Below are 21,718 nucleotides of genomic sequence, written 5' to 3' on the forward strand. Positions count from 1 at the left end.
CTTCTTATGAATATCATTGGAATGAAAGATATTGTTTATCTAGTATCATGATTGTCCATTTTGCTTTGAAATCCATAATCATGGTATAATTAGTGAATGGGCAATTTTAATCTTCACCTTTATATTTCAGAGTTACCAATAATTATGAATAAAACAATGAGAGTTAGTGTGATAAATTAGTATTATGATGCATCAATACTACACATCTCTATGTAATTATGAATATTACAAATGAAAATATCAACATCACAATAATTGTTCTACTCCTAAGTTCTGACTAATTGTTAAACATGTCATCCATATAAGGCCTGTAGTTCAATATTTGCTTGAGATCCAAATTTCCCACTCAGCTGACCCTATCCTTCTGCCAAACCTAGCCCCAAACCTCTGCCAAAACACACAAGAGCTAGCTGTTCACAAGTTTCAGGAAATATTTGTAAACCCCTGCATGGAGGAGAACAAAACATGTTAGTGTGTTTGGTGGCTAGAGTGATTATTCGCTGACATATTTATGATGAGTGGACAGAAATATGCCTTCTCAAGTTGTTCCTCTGACTCTCTAGCCCCACAGTAGCATCCCAATCACCCTCTTGGGGCAGTTCATGGACACCTTATACCAGAGGAAACCATCCTGCCCTGTCCCTTCTGCACCAACAAGCCCTTAAATCATGGCTTCTCTGCAAGAAAAAAAGCATGTGGTTTTTTTGTGTGCAACACAACTCCATAAAAAGGGGACCGTCTGTGCCTGCATTTGTTTTGTAGGGAAGGTGCATGTTATGTTCGCTCTTTGAAGGATTGAAAGAATTTTACTTTCTGTATTAAACCAAGGAGTTACTACACTCCTTGATTAAACAGTGTTTTTTTTAATGATATACACTGTATGACGATTTTTCACTTGATTTGAAGAAATATTAGCTCTATGTCTATAATTCAGATTTTGTTGTTGGACATGATGATTTGTATCTTATATTAAGCAGTTTCAGAGGAAAAGGCTCTGTGTTAGTTTATCTGTTTCACTATTGGTACCAGTAGTTGTAAACTTTTTTCTAATCTCCATGAAATTGAAAAGGTATTATTGTCCTAAACAAGAGTTATTGAGTAATGTTGCTTGAATAATTAGGGCATGTTTTGAATGTTTTCAAGTGAGCCCGACAATCAAACCCACATTTCCAGGACAGTATGAACTTTTCAGAAATTAGAAAAGGGAAACAATCAAACTACAAGTATTCCTGATTCCTCTATGTAGCGTCAATGAACGTTTCTGTAGAAATGGTAGTCCGTAATTGTTCAGTACATGTTGGTATAAACCAATGGCTGATATTTTGAAAATACAAACTGCATTCATCTCAAAAATCCATATTGAAATAAACAACTCACTTGTAATTTCAAAGTGATCATACACATTCACAGTAGAATGGACTTCATTCAGAGAGACAAATGCTTGTGAAATTGTGTAGGTCCTTTTGATTTTCATGCCTCTAATTTCATATATGATTGAATTGTGAATTGTAATTTATTTCCTTCTTTACTGCATATTGTAAATTTATATCTTCTAAATCTTTATTTCTGATTTCTTATTTTTCAGCTGAATTTGAGGATCTTTTGCAGTATGGAAAAGAGAGGATTCAACAGCATTTTAGGACATTGTATACAAGTATTGCCATCCACATGAACAGCCCTATAGAGGATTTATTCGGTTCTTTGATGGACTACCTCCATGGCATGGACGTAAACGTTGAGCACGCTGTATCAAGGTTCTTTGACACGCTCTTCCCGCACATCTATACCAGTCATATAAACAGCAAAGTTACGCGGTTGGACTCGCGGTATCGCGACTGCCTCTCGAACCAGGCGTCGGTGATCATGCCGTTTGGTTTTGCGCACCGGGACCTGGCCAGGATCCTGGAGAAGTCCTTGAAGGTAGCGAGGATGTTCCTGGGGACGGTCAACCTGGGTCTGGAGGTGCTGAACTCGACGGAGAACATGCCCTTGACCCGACGCTGCACCCGCGCCCTGATGCAGATGAGGTACTGCGGACAGTGCCAGTCTCTTGTCGGTGTGCCAGCCTGTCAGGGGTTCTGCTTCAATGTCATGAAAGGTTGCTTGGCCAACTTCATGGATCTGGATCTCTACTGGAGAGAATACGTTGCGGTGGTCGTTGACCTGGTCCGTGTTAGTATGACCGCTGAGTACGACCTCCATTCGGCCATGTACACTCTGGATCAGAAGGTTATGGCAGCCATCACGAGGGCCATAGAGGACAAAGATTCCATTATGCAAGCGGTAAGTTCAAAATGGTTTTGTTTATGATAGCAGGGCTTTGGGGTTTATCCATTATCCCACAGAGTACATGCATGCTACATATTTGATACAGTAGAATCCTGATTAGCCTCAAGTTTTTGGAAAATATGTTTATATTTTTTGTACTAGACTGAAGAGGCTACTATTTGAAGGAAAGAAAGTAATACACTCTGTGGAAATGAACATAGAGACCTATAGTCATTTTTGTAGTGATTTTAATTTCATCAAAGTCTACCTACATTCTACTTCTACCTGAAGACTCCTCAGCACTAGCATTTCATTTTCATTTGATTATTAGTCATATTTTTGAAGATTCTCCAAACCTCTATCTGTAACTTCCATCCTGTTCTTACAGGCGATGATCACTTGCGGGCCTCCACCCCTCTCAAGACCCTCCCCGTACAACGACTTTGCCATGAACAACCCTGCAGGAAACATCCCCATCGCTCCCAACCCAGCCATCCCCCTGGACGAGCTCTTACTGCAGTTTGTAGGAAGCCTGGACAGCTCAAAGAGTGTCTTCAGGGAGCTTCCCCTCCTCATGTGCTCCCAGGGCAACATGGCGTCTGACAGCAACCGAGACTGCTGGACCAGCGAAACGCAAGGAGTGTAAGTAGAATGCTCTGTACTTTTTAAATTGGGTGACCTTACATTTGCTCTGAAAATATTTGCTCTTCATTCCATCAAAAATAAAAGGTGAATAGTTAGTTAGATTTAGGGTTAGGGTTCAAGTTAGGGTTCAAATTAGGGTTCAAGCTAAGGGTTGGGGTTAAGGCTGGGTTGAGGTTAGGTATATATAATCTATAATCATATATCAAAATTATATCTAACGCATTACATTTATTAAAAAAATATATCTATAATATAAATGCTTGTAGATTTAAAGGGAGACAACAGCTTGTCTCTGTTTGACACATTTGATCTATAATTGTAGTTCTAAAGCAACTTTTTTTTTTCCAGTGAGAAACGCTTAGCCAAAATTGAAACAAAACAAATGAATGCCATCCAAGAGTACTTGAACTTTTGGTCCCATATACCGTTATTGCTGTTTGGAGCTTTACATGGTAAATGTGCAAAACATATTTGAACCCTGGGTTTATGGTGCAACAGGGAGTCAGACGATAAACCTATGGGAGCAGAGCCATGAGCTTTGGGGAATTCTCTTCACAAAAGATGAGATGAAAATACAAGCCAAAGTCCCTTTCTAATCCTCTGGTTTTTTCCCACATGCACCAGGGGGGCGTTTCACTAAACTTGTCATCAGTGACAAATGACAGTTTTTGTTATAAGCTACAGAAATCCTTGCTTCTGATTGGTTATCAGCAGATTTGTCACTTGTCATTGAAAAAAGGCTTTGTGAAACAGGTTCCTGAAATATGCTCAATAGGGGCATTTACACTGTAAGCAACAACCATCATTTTTTTTTTCATTCCGGAGGTCATAAACATGACTGAAAAAACCCTGAATAAAAAAAGCCACCTCTGGAGTGTTTTGGGGGGTGATAACTCTGCACCAGAAACACCACTTTTATTTCTCAGTGTAAATGCTCACTCTCAAAACACCAGTGAATTATTCCGGCATTTGGTCACGTGACTGTCCTTGTTTCTGTACTCTGCATGCAGAACAGCGACAAGTTGCCCATGTGTACAATTCACACTCACAAAATACAAAAATAATTATCCAACTCCAGTTTATCCAGTTTATCCAGTTTTTTCAGGGTTTTCCTGAGTGTAAATGGTTACTATGATAGTTCAAGAAACATGTTTTCAATACAATGTGAATGGGCCTATATTTGAGTACAACTTGCTCATGCACCAGAAATATATACTCCATGCAAAACGAGAAGAAAGATTCTGAAAGAAAAACCACAAGGGCCTTTCCGCTGATAGGCAATACCCTGCCTTTTGTGACAATTCTGAAAGGTCCCGAAGCTGAGCTTTTGTTGTTGTCGGGGATCAAATCTCTCCATTTCAACACGGGTCGTGAGAGGTGAACAGACCCAGTAATGATCTCCTCCATGCGCCTTTCACTCAACCACTGGTCTATGAAAATTAATTTCCCATATTGGAAAGGCAGGCAACTCGCCAGGGTGCTTATTTTTAATCCCCGCAGAAGCTCTCGCTTTTGAATGGAGGAGGCCTTTTAAGTTGATTTCATGAGCCGCACATTCACAGTGGAATGCTTATGGTTTGTTGTGGTCTTGTATTGACTGAATCCAGCTAAAAAGAAAACAGTTTCCTCTTTTTTTTTTTCTCAAAAGAGACATGGTAAGCTGTTGTGGTTGGGTGAATAGTCATACAACCTCACTAATTTGTAGCAGGGGTATTGTGAGTTAATGAGCGTCTGGTGGAATTTCAACTTGGGTTCAACTCGATCCTTTTCACTATTCTCTATAAAAGGATTTGAGTGGAAATAGTTTCATGTGGTTGTCATCAAACTTTTGCACTTTTTGGGGGCTTTGTTTGCTGCCAGGTGGGTTCGGATTGGGGGCAGGTGACTAAAACTAAAGTTTAAAAAGTTCTTCAAAGACAAGCAAAGATGATTAATCAAAGAATGTATCTCCCTTGACCACAAAACCAGACACAAAATAGTTTGATACAAATGTTTGCTTTGGTGTTGTTTGTCTTCCTCATGTAGGAGAGTAGAGTAGTCATAATATGGGTTTCACCACAGTTTGTGTAACCCTACATGCTTTGGTGACGGTTGCTCCACAGTGCATTTCGTACACTAACTGCATTCCTAGCTGCCTGTAACGCTTGACCTAACCCTAATCCTAAACCTAGCCCTAAACATGAACCTTACCTAAACCAAATGGCAGACCTACAACTGCGATAACAGTAAACCTACACCTTTGATGACGGAACTGCAAAGCAAACGTTGCATCACCAACTCTGTCATTGTCTCTAGGACTGCAAATCTCATGCTCAACTTCATTATACACAAGTCTCAATGCTATAATTCACTGTGATTCAGATGGAAGTGTGATGTTGTAAAACAGCTCTGCTGGTGGTGAAAAATGCTAGAAACATTTCGTTTTTTCGCATCAGCACTTTGGGAAGGGTAAATTTTAGTCAGTTATCTGATGGAGGGAGATCGCTAATGGTTTCTGAGCGCTCTGTAATTTCCGCTTTGACATAGTTGCAGATGTAAATTAATATTATCTGATGAAGGTAGCTCACCAACAGTTTCGGAGCAAGCTCATTTCCACTTTGAAATAGTTGTAAACTACATTAAGATTTTCCTGATACACTTCTTCTTGGCATTAATACCCAGGTGAAGCAGTTGATGAAAGACTTCCTTGCTTCGATTAAGGTATCGCTGTTGTCTGATAATAGCGGAATGACCGATGGGGGTATTGATAATGTTTGAGTGGTACTGTGGTCCTATTATACCCTTAAGGGTGGAAGTCTTCCAGTGTCAAGGATATTTTGGGACCCTGAGAAATCATCTAGTGATTACCTTGAGGGTTAGTTGCACTTCTTTCAGACTGTTCTGTTAGCGATGTCTCTGGATACTAGAGTGATCCGACATTTTGCTCTGGGCCTTATTTCATCAAAATGATAGGGTTGCCAAGTTGCAATTGGGTTCTACACAGAGTCCAGGCAACAGCGGTCCTGGGCTTCATTTCATTAAAGGTATAGAGTTGCTATTGGGTTTGGGGGTTAGGTTTAGGGTTTTGGGTTAGGTACCATGTTTGGTCCAGGGTTGTAGGGAATAACCGCTGAATACATGTCACAGGAGCATGAGTCTTTCAAGTGCAACTTATTTGGAGGCTGCATAACCATCCTACACCGGTAGATGTGGTCATGTAAGAGGTATGAAGTTTTAGATAATGAGTTAAGGCCTCAAGTTTGTCCGGTACTGCTACTTAAGGAACTTCCTCACATCCAATGGAAGAACAATAATTGTAGTAAAAAAGAAGCATGCAATTTTGCATTGTAGCTCGTACAGAGTCATCAAGGTTTATCGTAAGCAGATGCCTCTAAAACTATCAAGGTTTGACATTAAAAACAAGTTTCAATTATTGGTTGAAGCTTCTGATGTCATCACATTTGATTGGTTATAAGAAAATTTGTCATGGGTCTATGACGGTTGTCTCTGATAACACATTTTATGAAACAGGGCCCTAATGGAGTTGTGACTTTGAATTGTGGATTTGTACAAAGTAATCAAGTCCCTGGTCTAATGCAAATTCTTGCTTGACCGTCCAACCACTGATACTCTGTCCGAGACTGGTCAATTATTTGTAAAGGGATATTCTATCAAGTGTTCTTTTCAAACTTTCCAATCCAGAAGACAAAGGGGTCAAATGTAGACACGAAGGTCAAATCATTTCCAGAAATTGAATTGATTCGATTATTAGAATCGTTCGTACTTAAGATGAAGGCCAAATGTGTCATTAGGCTGAATGAACCACAGTCGAGAGAGGCGTCTATATTTCAAAGTGATTCTGATTATTTCTGTCATGAATAAAGGGCAATAGTTTAACAAACCCGATTGATATCAATCAATGAAATTAGACAAGAAAATTCTTGCTTTGTCATTGATGCATAAATGCTTTGGATTTGGCAGGAATCTCTCTTATTCATCAAACAATTTCCAAGCCAAGGTTTATAGCAAAATAGCTCTTAATCAAATAATATACAAATCAATCGAGTCATGACACTTTAAAAGCTTTTGATACATGCCTCTCGGAGTATATGAATAACTAAAAGGTTGACTAGCAATGCATCATGATATGCTGAAAACATATAATGGTACTGTCAACATTTTAAAAGTAAAACTGAAGGTTGCTGAACAGAGCTAGATTTCTCTGTATGTTTTTTAAGGAAAAGGTTTCAGGCAAGTTGATTGTTCTTCATTTACAAGAGAGACTTTTAATACCTCAATTTGTTTTAACTTGTTTTCTGATAACATTTTATGAACACGGCAACATGGAGAATATTTTGTTCATGCTTACATCTTGTTTAAGCAAATACTTCTGTATTTATAATATTGTTGTAAGATCATCACGTTTCAACAGGTATCTCATCAGCTCACAAAAATGTTGACTACCGTAGTGTACCAGTAATGAATTTTAGATCCTTTTTGTTTTAAACTTCTGACACTTTAACTTGTTAAAAATACAATAAATTAAAAATTAGAACCTTAAACTACCCCTAACTGTATTATAAACCTTTTCCAGCAATAAAAGTAAATAATGGCAGTTGATTCCAAATCTTTGATGTATTTATTAAAAAAGAAAGTATATCTCAAAGTATGTACTGCTTCCACTTTTAATTTAAATAGTCATCCAGCAAACTTGGGCATGATTCTTGAAAGTACAATGAAAGTAAATCAAAACATGATGGCGATCTTGACTTTTTTAACTGATTCCAAAGAAGAATTAGATATTAAATGAGCTCTCATTATCAAATCTTAACATCAGATATGTTTTCCTATCATCTTCTGGGTCTACTTCATCAGCCACATCTTATCTTGACTTGAAATAGATCAGCTCGGTAACCTTCTTTGATCTTGACTTTAGAAAACGACCAAAGCCTCTTCCTCTTCTTTTAGAACCATCCTTCTTACGGTTATTACAAATCTCTTAGCAGGCCCTGCCTAATCAGGCCCAACATCCCCCTCTTAATCCACCCAACACCCCCATCTTAATCTGCCCCCTCAAAAGATCAACCTTTATTGTTTAATGACCATTCTATTGCTTTTTTGTCAAGTAAAGGTAACCGAATCGGGTTCTATTGAGATCCTTTGTTGTCGTGGTATGTCAGTGAAAAAAAAAGGATGATGATAAATAGAAAAGATGGTAGTGCTTGCATCTTTTGTTGGGGTGTAGGAGTTTTGTTTAGAAAGCAGTTTCTCTGATTGAATGGTCAGTCTTGCCAGCAGTTTTCTATGAGCCTAATTAACAAGGAAAACTCTCCTTTGGATCAGGTCAGGCTGCACACAAAGGCTACAAAGGACAATGATGGTCCGGAGCAACAAAAGGCGTTGGAATGACGAATGCCTTTCTGTGGCAGGTTATGTAGGAGGTATTGGGGTCCTAATCCAGATTAATTGAGTGAAATTGCTGTTTTATTGCCCGAAAAGGTGCAGTTTGGCAATCCATTCCTATTCTGACATCTGAATGGAGCTCCTGGAGGGAACACACACACAGAGAGGTGGAAGAAAGTTGAGGTTTTAGTTGATTCGTCAGAGGGTGCTAAGGAAGATTACTCGTCACTTTGAAGACTTGAAGAGAGCAGTAACATGTTGGTTTTGAGATGTCATGATCATAGAGAATAAGAACAGAGAGAGAGTGGGGGGGGGGGGGGGGTAGAGAAATAGAGAATCAGAGAATCAAACCATGGACCCTACCAGACAGAGATAGCCAGCCTGACAGGTGACTGACATACAGACAGATGGGATAGGCGATATAATTGAGAGGATAGTGTCAATTATATAAAATAGTAATGCTGGTTTTATGTTGAAAATAATTTGTTGGTAGGCTACCATTTCAGCCTACCAAAATGTAAAACTTGAAAAAAGGGGCTACATGTATAGAGAATATTGTATGTTGAATTCCATGAAGCATTAATTACCCTTTATAATTTGATGGAGATTATACAGCCATAAATGTTCCCTCTGGACAGAAACACAAAAGAATGAAAAATAATTGAATATCAAGCTTTTGATGTTACCATGTGTGACCTTTCAGTCAGCAAAACTTGAAAAATGTACTATTAATATATTTGTGAAGGGAAAACCATCCATTTTCTTTCCATGCAGTACAGGTCTTTCATATTAATTTTCCTGATATTCAAAGCAAGGTTAATTTAAGATGAACATTTTCTTTGGAGCTGTTGAAATGCCTTATAACCAGCAGCCCCCCTCCCCCAAATAAAAAAGGAACAAAAATAAATCGTTGTTTGATTTGAATAAAGCTGAATTTTGTTAAAAAGTTGTTGAAAGGCACTTTAACCAGCCCCTCCATACAAAAAGTGGACAAAAAAAAAATCTTAATTTGATGTGAGTGAAAACCGTATAGTATTGATTTACCAGCTAAAGGTGTTTGCCTACGAACAATTAGCATGATTTTTTATGTTTGCATTTTACTAAGAGTTGGGTAGTGCCTCGCGGGCATTGAGTGTCATACCATACCATGCCAAATCTCGACACGAGAGAAAGAAAAACTGTTTGGACTGGCGACCTGGCACTTTAAAGATAGAGTTGAGGACTGCATGGTTATTGTGTGATTACATACTAGTGAAAGAAACTGCCTGGAAGCAATTGGGGAAAGGTGGATTATGTTGTGCATAAAAATCCATTCGTACTGTGAAATTTCGGAATGATGACAATGGAAATAAATTGACTCGGACGTGCTGCAGATCGCACACCCTGCACATTGAAATGGGGATATGGGACTACACTTTAAAGTGTGGTCCAAATTTTTCAGCTATTTCTCATATTTCATATATTGACTGTGAGGGCATTTTTTAAGAGCAATCCTTTTCAGTGGACATTCCTACTATGAAATTCTTCCCAACTAACATACAAAGAATGAAAGACGTCACAAATAAATCTTTCATCTTTACAAGAAATGCATCTTCTCTTTAATGTTTGGCCGTTTGGGCTCGAACAATAGCCATGATGTGATGGAGCGTGTCATAAAAAGCCATGGCCGTGCAATAATAAAAATCGGCCCAATATTGGGCTTTGGAAGTCAAGAAAATCTTTGTGGAGGGAGGACGACGTGAAGTGATATTGCTGCCCTGGAGCGGTAGGAATGGTTATCATTTCCAGCCAGTCGGGATTTGTTTGTGAGCGTGACCCCATATCCAGACTTTGAATGCATCCCCCCAGTGCAACAAAGACAGAAATAAGACTAATATCTCCCAAGTCGACAAATGACAGCATGGAGGATTGCATGGAGGCTATTTCAGAGATGGTCTTTATCATTTCAATTCAAATCAAATTTCTGATGCAAATCAAACTCCCAATTGAATTTGAAGCCCCCAGAAAAGGAAAAAAAATGTAGGGAATAAAGAAATGAATTCTAGATATTGCCACAAAGTGACAAGGATGAAATAAGTCTCCTTTATAAATTTGTTTTGCTATATTTGACGATCTGGTTTAAATATATAGTTGAATGAACTGCCCCTGATATCATTTTTAACTTTACTTAATTCACTTATATTTGGCTGACCTATCTTATGACTTATTAGGTGGTCTGTCGATGACAGATCACCTATTGATTTCGTTAGAATTTTCTTTCTTTATTCTTTATTCTTTCTTTATTAGGTGGTCTGTCGATGACAGATCACCTATTGATTTCGTTAGAATTTTCTTTCTTTATTCTTTATTCTTTATTCTTTATTCTTTATTTATTTTTATTTCTTCCGTACACTTTTTTTGTGTATACGTTTACTCGAAATCGACTTGGTCAAATTCCTTCAAATTTCTGATAGTCATTAGGCCCTAAAATATCAAGTTCCCGAAACCTTTTTCAAGTTCATGGGGTCATCGTGACGTCATCCAGGCGCCATTTTGTAAAAATCAAGTCATTATCATATCTCGATAACGAGTCTTCAAAAATAAACCATATTTGGTATACATCAACTTCAGGTCAAAGTTCAACTAAAAATGTCAACAAAATTTGCGCGCGCACCTCGACGCGCACGTACGCGCGCATTAAAATTTTAAAATGCTCAAATTTGTTCCAAATTTTTTTTGCACACGTTTCAGGCAATTGTAAGCATTTTCAAGATTTTGCGCGAGAGCACTTTTTTGCGCGCGTTTCCGCGCGTAAGTGCGCGTACTGACATTTTACAACATGGAAACGCCAAATTTTCTCTATCATATCAACCACATTTTTCCAAGCATTTTGATACCTTGTTCACCTTTTTCTGACCAGTGATAACGCAATGAGCGTCCGTCAAAGTTTACAGCACACGCGGATCTGCATTATCCCTATCCACATTACATGTGCAAAAACAAGCCTATACAAAATTCATTTTAACTCTTCAGAATGGATAGATACCCCCAATTTTTTTCATATTTAGATAGATCATGAGTCGGAGATATGATTTCATGTCTCATTTGACCCTCAATTAACTCATGACGTCATCATAATGGCCTCCGAACTTAAAATTTCAATTTGCATATTATGACGTTAGCAGATTTTTGGAAAATTGATTGTATCTCTGTAAATGTTGATCAATTTTCTTTCAAATTTTGATATGTTTTAGCTGAGAATATTTTCTACGAATGTATTTCACACGATATTTCATTTGAACAATGGCATCATGGCGTATTTTTGCGATTAAAGGAGGCATGTCAATTTTTCACATTTTGCGTGTATTCTCTATGGGACATGACTTTTTCTCAAAACTGGTTTCTACATTCTTGTCTTTCGCGAGCAATATCTCCGTCGTTTTATCTTCGTTTACGCTGAGCTTTGAGTATGTTGTAGCTGAGTCAATATGCTATCGTAAGTGTGCCCTTTAATTTTCGATCAGATGCCGGGATCATGCTCATATTTCACTTACAAAGTGGGATTTGATAATTCCATTTTCCGTTTACGTGTAATCTCTATGGGAAATATTTTGGTACATCGGTAACGCACTTGACTTCCGACCTCGAAGTCCCTGGTTCGAGTCCGGGCGTCTCCAACAATTTTTTTCTTCACTTTTTTTTTCTTTTTGACCTTTCACTGTACCTTTTCCTTTGCTTATTAAAACACGTAGAATCACAAATAATGTTATAAACAACCATGTTTACTTTATTATTCCCCTATTATCACTTGATCCATTACTTTTTGAGTGTAGTCCCTATGGGAGATGACTTTTTCTCAAATCTGGATTCTACATTCCTGTCTTTTGCGAGCAATATCGCCGTTATTTCCGTTTGGTTTTTGTTGATTTTGGAGTATGTTGTAGCTGAGACTATATGCTATCTAAATGTTCCCTCATTTTTTTCAATCAGATGTCATCATGGTCTGTTGATGATCATCATCAACATCATCATGATGATCATCATCATCATCAACATCGTCATCACCATTACTATCAGGATCATCATCATCATGATCATCATGATGATCATCATTGTTTACATGTCTATATAACTTCTCCCTTTCTCAATATAGTAAGTATTATAATCTATCATAAGACTTGAAGACAGACCACCTTAATCGTCCTCGTGACGATTTAAATTCTAGTTACATTTGAATTTGTTTGTTAGCACAGAATGTGAGAAATATGTTGTATTTATAATTGGCTTATACTTTGAATCTCTGTAGAGTCATGAACAAGTGCTAGCTACTTTTCCTCTTATGTTAATATCCACATCTAAGATTTCCGTATATTTGATGACTGTATCAACTATTAAGCTGATTGCCCTACTGGTGTTTGAATCGGACAAAAAAATCAAATGAATTGATATTTCAAGTTGATTTTTGTTCAAAATTCTATAATACAATTCAATATAACTGTAATGCATGGGTCACACCTTGGACTTATAAGCATGCAATCACAACATAGTTAAAAGTTTATAATGTAGGTCATAGATTCTCTCTCTACTTTTTTGTCAAACGATAAAACGCTATTTCAATCAATCCTGTCTATTATTGAAATGCAGTTCACCTCGCGCCGAACTGCATCCAATATGAAAACATACCCACTGACTTGAGGGTGTTTGTGGAGGAGGAACGTATTTGAAGTACGTCCACCCCTTGATGCAGTGAGCGGGGTGGGGTGGTGGTGGGGGGTGGGGGGGGGGGGCTGATATACATGCATACCGATTGGACACCACCGAAAATTTCGTGAGACAACGCCACTCTCCAAACTCGTCAAGGAAGTGTATTGAGACTTTGTTATCTCTCAAAACATGTCCAAGATTGCGTGGAAAGTGCCGTTGACAAAAGAAGACTTTGTAGCAATTTTTTCTCGAAAAATGCCCAGACTTTGTTTTTCCTCCTTCTTACTTTCTCTCTCCTTTTTTCATGTGTGTGATTTTTAATCAGTATTAAACCAACAGTCAATCAAGTTCTTTTCAATTTCTGCATTATAGTTGCAATGCCAAAGTACCTACTCTGGTCATGGGTGTTCGGTAAATTCATATTTGGTGTTCATTTGATGCAAGGGTATATAGAGGTCCATGGTGTTCGCACACAATATAGTTGTTAGCAATCAATCTGGCTATTAGCACTGAATTTGGGTGTTATCACTCGATGTAGGTGTTGGCATCCACAGTGTTTGAGTTTGAGTTTATTAACAACAAAAATTATAACAAGTAAAACATGTATCAAGCATGATAACATAAAATATAAACGTATAAACACAAGATAAATAATATCACACATGAATAAGATAAATATTGTTTTACAAAGAAATAAATGATTATGTGTACACTTTTTGTTGTTAACGGGGGTACCAGAAGTGTTAGTCGAGTCTGGTATCATTGATGCATTAATTATGCATGCATAGGGGTATACATTGGGAAATAGAATTTGCGCCATAGCTTCTGCAATATCTTCTGCGCAAGTGGGTTTTCCAAAATTGACTCTTTCATGAACGGAATTAATTCTTATTTTTCATTACTATCCAGAAATTTGTCATTTTTCTCAGTCTTTGTCTTCTCTTGATTAACTCTACTCATTAGAAAGAGTGTTACAGTTGAAGAGAAGTGTCTCAAAATTGAACTTAGCTCTTAAGGAGGGAGAAGAATAGAAGAGCAAATTTGCTCCCCTTTTCAAGTGTGGTCAAATGTTTCTAGTGGACCAAAGTCCATGTTTTCTCTCTTGAATCAAATAATTGCAGATAGACACAGTGAGATTAGCAAGTGCAGTTAAAACCCACTGCAAACCCCATAATAATTGTACTTTCTCTCTTTATGTCTCTAATACCCTCTTTGTCTCACCCAGTCAACTCCATAAGCCTTTGAACATACAACATCCACAGCTACAGGCTGTTGAAAAGATGGAGAAACTGGGCTGTAAACATTCGCGAGCCCACGTACCACAAAGCCAAACTGTTACTAATTAGGACGGAGGGCCATTGCGAGTGTTTGCGCCGCCCTTTCATCACGATTTTGACATATCCTTGATGAAATGTCCTCACAATCTTTGAGAGTCGTTGAGATGTGTGCCCGTACACTCGCTTAGAGTGTTTAGTAGGACTATCAAGTGGTAGTATATGTGGAGTGTAGACACCGCTTAAAGCCCTATCTATGACGTCGTGGTAATGAAGATGACATTTATCTCTGTCCCTTAATTCCTTCGTACAAAAAGAAAGAGTTATGATATAATATTACTGTTCCTTCTTATTCTTATTACTATTTTTCACTTTCTTCTCTTTTTGATTTTTCTTCTTTTCTTTCTTCCTCTTACTCTACTTCTTTTTCTTCTTCTTGGTCTTGTTCTTCTTCTACTTCTACTTCTGTTCTCCTCCTCCTCCCTCGTCTTCTTAATTCTTCCCCAGTCAATATGTTTTACATATATTTTTTAGGTCTCCCTCAGCTCAGGTATTACAAGTACCTGGAAATATTGGGATAACAAATAACAAAAACTATAGTCTATGCGATTGCGTGGCAATCATAAGGAGTATTATTGATATTGATGAGGCTCCTCTGAAAATAAGTCTATATTATTACATCATCTTTTAAATGTTCCAATCTTTTCTCTCTCTTTGATGATGCAGTTATCGTAAGATCGTTGTTGAGGATGGCCTGGCAGCGCAGCTACACAACCCGGAAGTCAAGCTAACGTCAAGAGAAAGAGAACTTTTAAATGCCCTGCAGTTGATGGACAAACTGGAGCACAAAACAGAGGTAAATTCAGCTTTTATTCTGTTAAATCACTATGAACATGACTGACAAAGAAAGCGGACAAAATTAGTGTTATTGTTACTATTATTTCTATTATCATTATCAATGAGGGAACATTCACTATGAACATGACAGACACAGAAAGCGGACAAAATATACAGTTCCTCAGGTAGACAAAGGAACATCCCTTCACTGCTATTATGTAAACAGGTGAATATGCATGTGACACCTGTTCTACACATTTTTACATAATAGCAGTGAGAGGATGTTCCTTTGTCTACCTGAGGAACTGTATAATTGTGATTAATACCGGTAATGATCATGCTAACCATAAGATGATGATGATGCATGACGACAACCACCATTACCACCACCGACTCCCACTCCTTTTATATGGAGAAAAAAAGAAATAGTTCTTGCAAATGATTGAAAATTCTCATTTGTCAATGCAGAATTTTTGATGTATTCCAAAAGTGTATTTCAGAGAAAAGCTAGCCTCGTGAGAATAATATGGTACACATTATGCAGAGATCTTGGCCCACAAGTCCGAAGAAGACCATGACATGCAAAGTAAACTTGCTTTCTTCGCCCATGGGTACCCCTCCCCCCTCCCCCCCCCCCCCCCCAATCTTGCCAGCTTTGTCTATTTCCACTAACTTTCTCCCTGAATAGTCCTTTTATTTACTACTCAAACAGAGGCCCATTCTTAAGAATAGGTTTGAAAGGGAACTGATCCTGTGTGTTTAGCCCCGCTAAGACCCTTTATTGTACACCCATTAAAACCACCGCTTGTGTATGGTATGCCTGTGAGGTGTCCCCCATCATATTGTTTGGAGGTTCTTTCTCTAAACTGGCTTTTCCGCCCTAGTTTCACAAAAAGAGAGTCGATCCCAATCTGCTAGCATCTTGTCTCTCTTTTTGTTGTCGGGGAAGGAAATATTTCCTTAGATTATAAACAGTGTTCAGCTATAAGGAGAACTTAGAGTAAATTCAGAAACCATGCAATTGCAATTTATGGGTATGGACTAATTTAATTGATTGTAAACAGCGTTTGACTTTAAGGAGAACTTAACATTCAGAAACTATCCAATTGCAATTTGTAGGCATTGGAGCTTCTGTTTAAATAATACAGGGATGTATGTTAACAAGATCTTCCATGTAATAGTATAAAAAAATGACAATATTCATAAATATGCACACATGTTGATTTGTAAAGATACTGAACGCACATACAATATACAAAGTAATTTTAGCTGAAGGCCATTACAATGAACGTTATATTACCTGTCTGAAGTTTAACCATTCAATAAATGAACTGAAGTCGTTTTGTGAATTTTCATTGAAAGGAGTGGAAGATTAAAAAGAAGTCATGATAATGTTTGAAGTATTATCATTTAATTTAATTTTCAATTTGAATTGAAGGTTATTCCAAAGAAAATCATGATACATGTATCATGTGTTACCATGCAATTGAATTTCAATTTCAAGTGTATTTTATTACAAAGAAAATCAAAATGAATGTATGAAGCATTCCCGACGAGAATTTAATCTACTCTTTGTTTTGTAAAATGTCAAAATGTGATATATTTGCGTACTTGGATCTCCAGATATATACACTTGTTTTCCTTCTTGGAGCTGCATCACACAGAATTAACACATGTTCATGAATCATATAAATCTTCTTTTGATTTGCATTCAATTACTATTGTTGCAAAGTAATCTATATTTCATGGAAAAGGGAAAACTCCTGTATGTTTTTCCTTCTACTTGCAGAATCTTCTTTAAATATTTCTTTCTAACACAATATTTTACCTACATTTGATGTTGTGGAAGATGCCTGGTCACACTTTAACACAAGATGGCGCTGTTTCATTATACAGCTATTGGTCATATACATCTATTGATAAAGACAGACTGCTGAGAATGAAAATACTTTCTACTAAGTTTGGTCGACAGTTTTAAAAAATGTAGCTGTCTCTTCCATTATAGCTTCAATGATTATTTCAGAAATATGTATTTTTTTCAACTTTTCATGGATATTGATTTGTTAATACCAGTTTTTGGAAGATGGCATAATTACATACATGTAAAGTAGTCAAAGGTATACTAATCTGCCCCTCTTGTTTGAGAGTTATCTGGACATTGGCCTCTTGTAAAACATACTTTGATCAATGGCACCCCCCATCCCCGCAAAAATTGCAAGAACAATACCAGACTAGCTTTAATTACCTGGTATAATACAGAGAAAATAACCTATTTATTTAATAAATCCCTTTTCTGTTGCAGCTCATTGAGCGATTTTTGAGGAGTACGGTGGAAGACGCTGGCATGCTGCCGATGCCTGGGAGTGGAGACTACTACAGTGGGAGCGGCTCTGAAGAATTCTCTGGAAGCGGGGATCTATCCGGTAGCGGATCAGGCGATGGCGTCGAAAACTCAACGCTTCCTCAGTTCTCTTACACAACAGGTATATATCATGACAAATTCTTTTGGTTGAGTTTTGGGGCGGGAAGAGACTTTTGTAAAGGAGAGGGCACATCATTGCTCAAGTTTGTAGTGCCTTTAACTCCAGAATTCTCTGACAAGCAAAACATATGACAGGAACTTTGGATGCCTGTGAAGTCTAAAATACCTTGGGGGACGCACTAGGTTTTTAAAAGTTTTTTTTAAAGGTTCATCATTTTTGTTCTTCATTACATTTCTTTCTCTCTTTTTTGTGTGTGGAATACATAGGATTTTAATTGAAGGATAGATTACACCCTTTATGAAACCTTTGAAATTGCAGATTCTGTTGGTATGTATGTCATGTTCAGTTTTAAAAAAAGTAGTGTCACATGACAACAAGTACCCAAGTCCTCATTTCCACTTCTTATTTTTTTTTCTCTTTGCAGTTACCCCCAAGGAAACAGATTTCAGTTTCGAGCCCACATCAAGAGGCGCTGGTGAGACAAGAACGAAAGACCCCAGCGGTCCAACGAGGCGCATCCCGTACAGACCAGCCACAGACCCATCCGTTGAAAGAACGAGGAGACCGGACACGCAAGGAGCAGCATCATCACTTCATTCAGTCACACTGCTCTTGACCTCAGCGATGCTCTGTCTTTCTGTCTTTCTGCATTTGTGACATTCTGCTTCTAAGCTATGACCTGTATTACGTGGTATTACATCCTTGTGTGAAAAAACACTGTCTTTATATCATGACCCCTTTCACACTACCAGGCTGGTGTGAAAGGGGAATGAAACCATAGTATTATATTAATACATCTGGAGTGATGTAGCCAGGATCTCTCAACTATAGTATCGGATTGAGCTGGCGCAGAGGAACAGTTGCATCCTAAACAGCAAACACGTAGCTGATCTTTGCATAAGAAGATTATCTACTGTACGCAAGTGTATAATTTAAGATGACTGTGAAGAATTTATGATTGAAGAAGAATCTGAAGAATTGATGTATGGTTATCTGATTTTCAAGTCTAAACTTTTTTTTTAAATAATCCAGTTTAAAGCCCCTTTCATATATGACAAGGAAGATTACCTTGCAAAAAACTGCCCTTTTTTATTGGGTTCTATGTACGCGAATGTTGTTCAGGCTCAATGAGACATATCCTCTGGGCTTAATAGTATTTAGAGATTGATTAATAGGTGATAAAATGTTGGATTTAAAACATTTAATAAAATGTTTATCTGGTGTGTCCAATTTTTGCCAAATGTTGACAAGTTTTTGTTTATCAAAAGTATTTGATATATATTTTTATTTTTCCGTCAGAATCAGTGGAAATTGCTTAAATCCTTTCACAATGTTTTTTAACCCATTTGTTTTACCCATGTACATTTGTTCCTATCAACTTTGTTTTAATAAATGAGACATGGCAATGTTAAGGTAAACATAATTGCAGAACTTTTTGAAAGAGCAGTATTACCATTTATGCTAATGAGTCTTTCCTGGGTATGAAGGACCATTATTTAAAATATTCAAATGTTGTATAACAAGAATCAGCTAATATTCTATGCAGTTTGAACACCTAATGGATAGTCCATTTTTCCAGTAGGTGTTTTTATTATTTTATTAAATGCAGTACTTTTATCAATCTTTCAAATTAAAAAAAATAAATCTGGCAGTGTAATCTCATAAAATATTTAAGTTTGTATGGAAAAAGGTAGTATTATTACAATTACTGGTGCCATTCATTTTAGTTTGTTATAAATTTTTTTTTTTTTACATGATTGGTTGTGTAAATATTCTTAAGAACGCATGGCTGAAGTATAAAGGATATCTTAATCGTGATTCTAAATTGTTTAGATTTAGAAGAGCACTATCTCTCTTACTTTTAACACAGAGTTAATCGAGGGTTCAGTGACACAAAAACGGAACTCCATATTTTGCCAAAATGAGTATTTGATACCAAAATATTCAGAAAAATGTGGGCTTTGAAACACAAAGACTTAACTCCACCCAGCACCCCATTGAAGTCAATGGCGGTTTACCCCGTCATATCTGATCAAGCCTTTAAGCTGCTTTAGTTGATATTCCTACCCTCATCAAACTCGACTGAACATTTGCAAAGTAGTGAATGTACTTTTATTATATGTTCGTTTGTGTATTTATTCACCGTAATTATTATTTGCCAATTTATACAAAGTTAATGCTGTGATTTTTATGAAATTGATACAATGGCTTTCAAGAGACTGTAAATTTTCAACCATGTATAATTATTATTTTTATATTATACAAAAAAAGTATGTATCGCACTGTATATTGTAATGATTCAATATTTTTTGTGAGGAATATTATTAATTTGCGTCAATACTTGTAAAGTACTATGCGCGTTGTAAATGATGCTTGATATATAGAAATATGCACCTTTTTAACACTGATGCCATTTTAATGTACTATTTTGGAATATGTAATTTTGTGAAATGTACAAATATATATTTCTGTATATTACTGTTTTATACATTCTTAAATAAAGGGAATTATAACTATTGTATATAATCATAATAGTACCTGTGATATTTTGTGGAAAAAATGAATTTATAAACTTATATAGCCGTCATAAATGAGAAAGAGAAAATGGAAATTAAAAGAGTTATTAACAGGAGAAATGGAGAGGAGAGAACAATGCTTGACCTAGGAGAGGGAGAAAGAAAAAAGTAAGCTAACAGAGATAGTGGAGAGAAGAGAGAGAGAGGGAGAGGGAGAGAAATAGAGAGAAAAGGAGAGAGAGAGAGAGAGAGGGGGGTAGAGTAAAAGAAGGAAGAGGGACAGAAAGAAAGAGAGATCAGAGATAAAAAAAAAAAAAAAAAAAAAAACATACAGAGAGAGAAAGAGATGCAGAAAAAAATGAGAGAGGGGATATATATAGGGAGAGCTTTTCAGCACTAAGAGAGAAAAAGAGGGAACATTCAAAAGTGTTGTGTGAAAAGAGAGAGAAGGGGGAGGGGCATGGAGAGAAAGTGGGGGAGTAGGGATAGGATAAAGATAATGAAATAATACCTTTGAGATGATCTCCTATACACAAGACTAATGTGCCCAACTGCTAATCTCTATTTATTTTTAATATCAGTTCTTACACTTTTTCTTCTTTGTGGGGGTCCCCCTTTTCAATTTTTTTTTGGTTCTTATTGGCCATATCATTTGCTATTTTATCATTTAAATTGTACTAAAGCTAGGTCTTTTGATTTGTTATTCTGAAACCGTATTTATCTAAATGTAGAAATAGAAATAAATCTTAAATGTGCACCATTATACAATTTATTTGTTCCCCTCTGAAAAACATTTCTGATATCAATCTATCCCTTTAACACCGGCCACCGGGGAATGTTCTGACTCCTGAGTTGCTAAAATTGCAAATGTATAGATCCTGTATTTTAAAAAAAGTGTCCTCACAAAAAAGGTAATTACTGGCCTATTTCCATTCTTCCCACCATGTAAAAAGTCCCAGAACAAATTATTACAAAAGGCTCTATAAGTTTTTAGATATATCAATTGCTAAATTTAAATCAAAACGGTTTCAGAATTAAAAAAAAACATTCAACAGACCTAGCTTTAGTAAAATGATATGATAAAATAACAAATGATATGGCCTGGTTCACAATATTTTTCTCACACGAGTCCATTATTTTACAAATTAAAAACCCAAACAGCTTTACTGTTCATTTTTCAATATTTAAATAATGTGATACCACTTTCACTTTGAAACTTTTTCACCATAAATATCACCATTCTTACCAAACTCATAATTCCTCTTTCCTCTAACTTTCATCTGTTCAACCCAAAATTACCAATGTACATAGATCAATAAGACACCTAGATGGAATTTTCTCCCAGAATAGATAAAATCTTGTTGCTCCCTCTTTTCATTGAAAGCCAAAGTTACAAAAACCGTCATTATCCGAATATGCTATCTTAAGGTAACATTTATGTGTCAACTTTTCAGTATTTTTCTTTATAGTTTTTTCATCCCTGTATATATTTCAGTCATTACAATCCCCATTATCATTATCATCATCATCATCTACATCATCATTTATCCTTATGTTTTACATATGCTTTCAATTATTTGTCCAGTCTGCTAAATAAATTGGTTAATTTTGTTCATAAAATTGGTTTTGG

At 36.8% G+C, this 21,718-nt stretch overlaps 1 protein-coding gene across 1 annotated transcript; it reads left to right on the top strand.

Moving 5' to 3' along the window:
- Positions 1-1,579: 1,579 nt before the first annotated feature.
- Gpc-5 (glypican-5) lies at positions 1,580-18,698 on the top strand (the record flags this gene model as incomplete). The annotated part of the gene is given in 6 exon segments (NM_001145494.1): positions 1,580-1,584; positions 1,586-2,283; positions 2,657-2,910; positions 14,979-15,108; positions 17,392-17,572; positions 17,997-18,698. Coding segments are annotated over 6 exon segments (1,501 nt in total), but the record flags the coding sequence as incomplete, so codon positions are not given.
- Between the last annotated feature and the right edge of the window lie 3,020 nt (positions 18,699-21,718).

This window comes from Strongylocentrotus purpuratus, unplaced genomic scaffold (assembly GCF_000002235.5).
Source record: "Strongylocentrotus purpuratus isolate Spur 01 unplaced genomic scaffold, Spur_5.0 spur5_scaffold_12, whole genome shotgun sequence".
Lineage (NCBI taxonomy): Eukaryota > Metazoa > Echinodermata > Echinoidea > Camarodonta > Strongylocentrotidae > Strongylocentrotus > Strongylocentrotus purpuratus.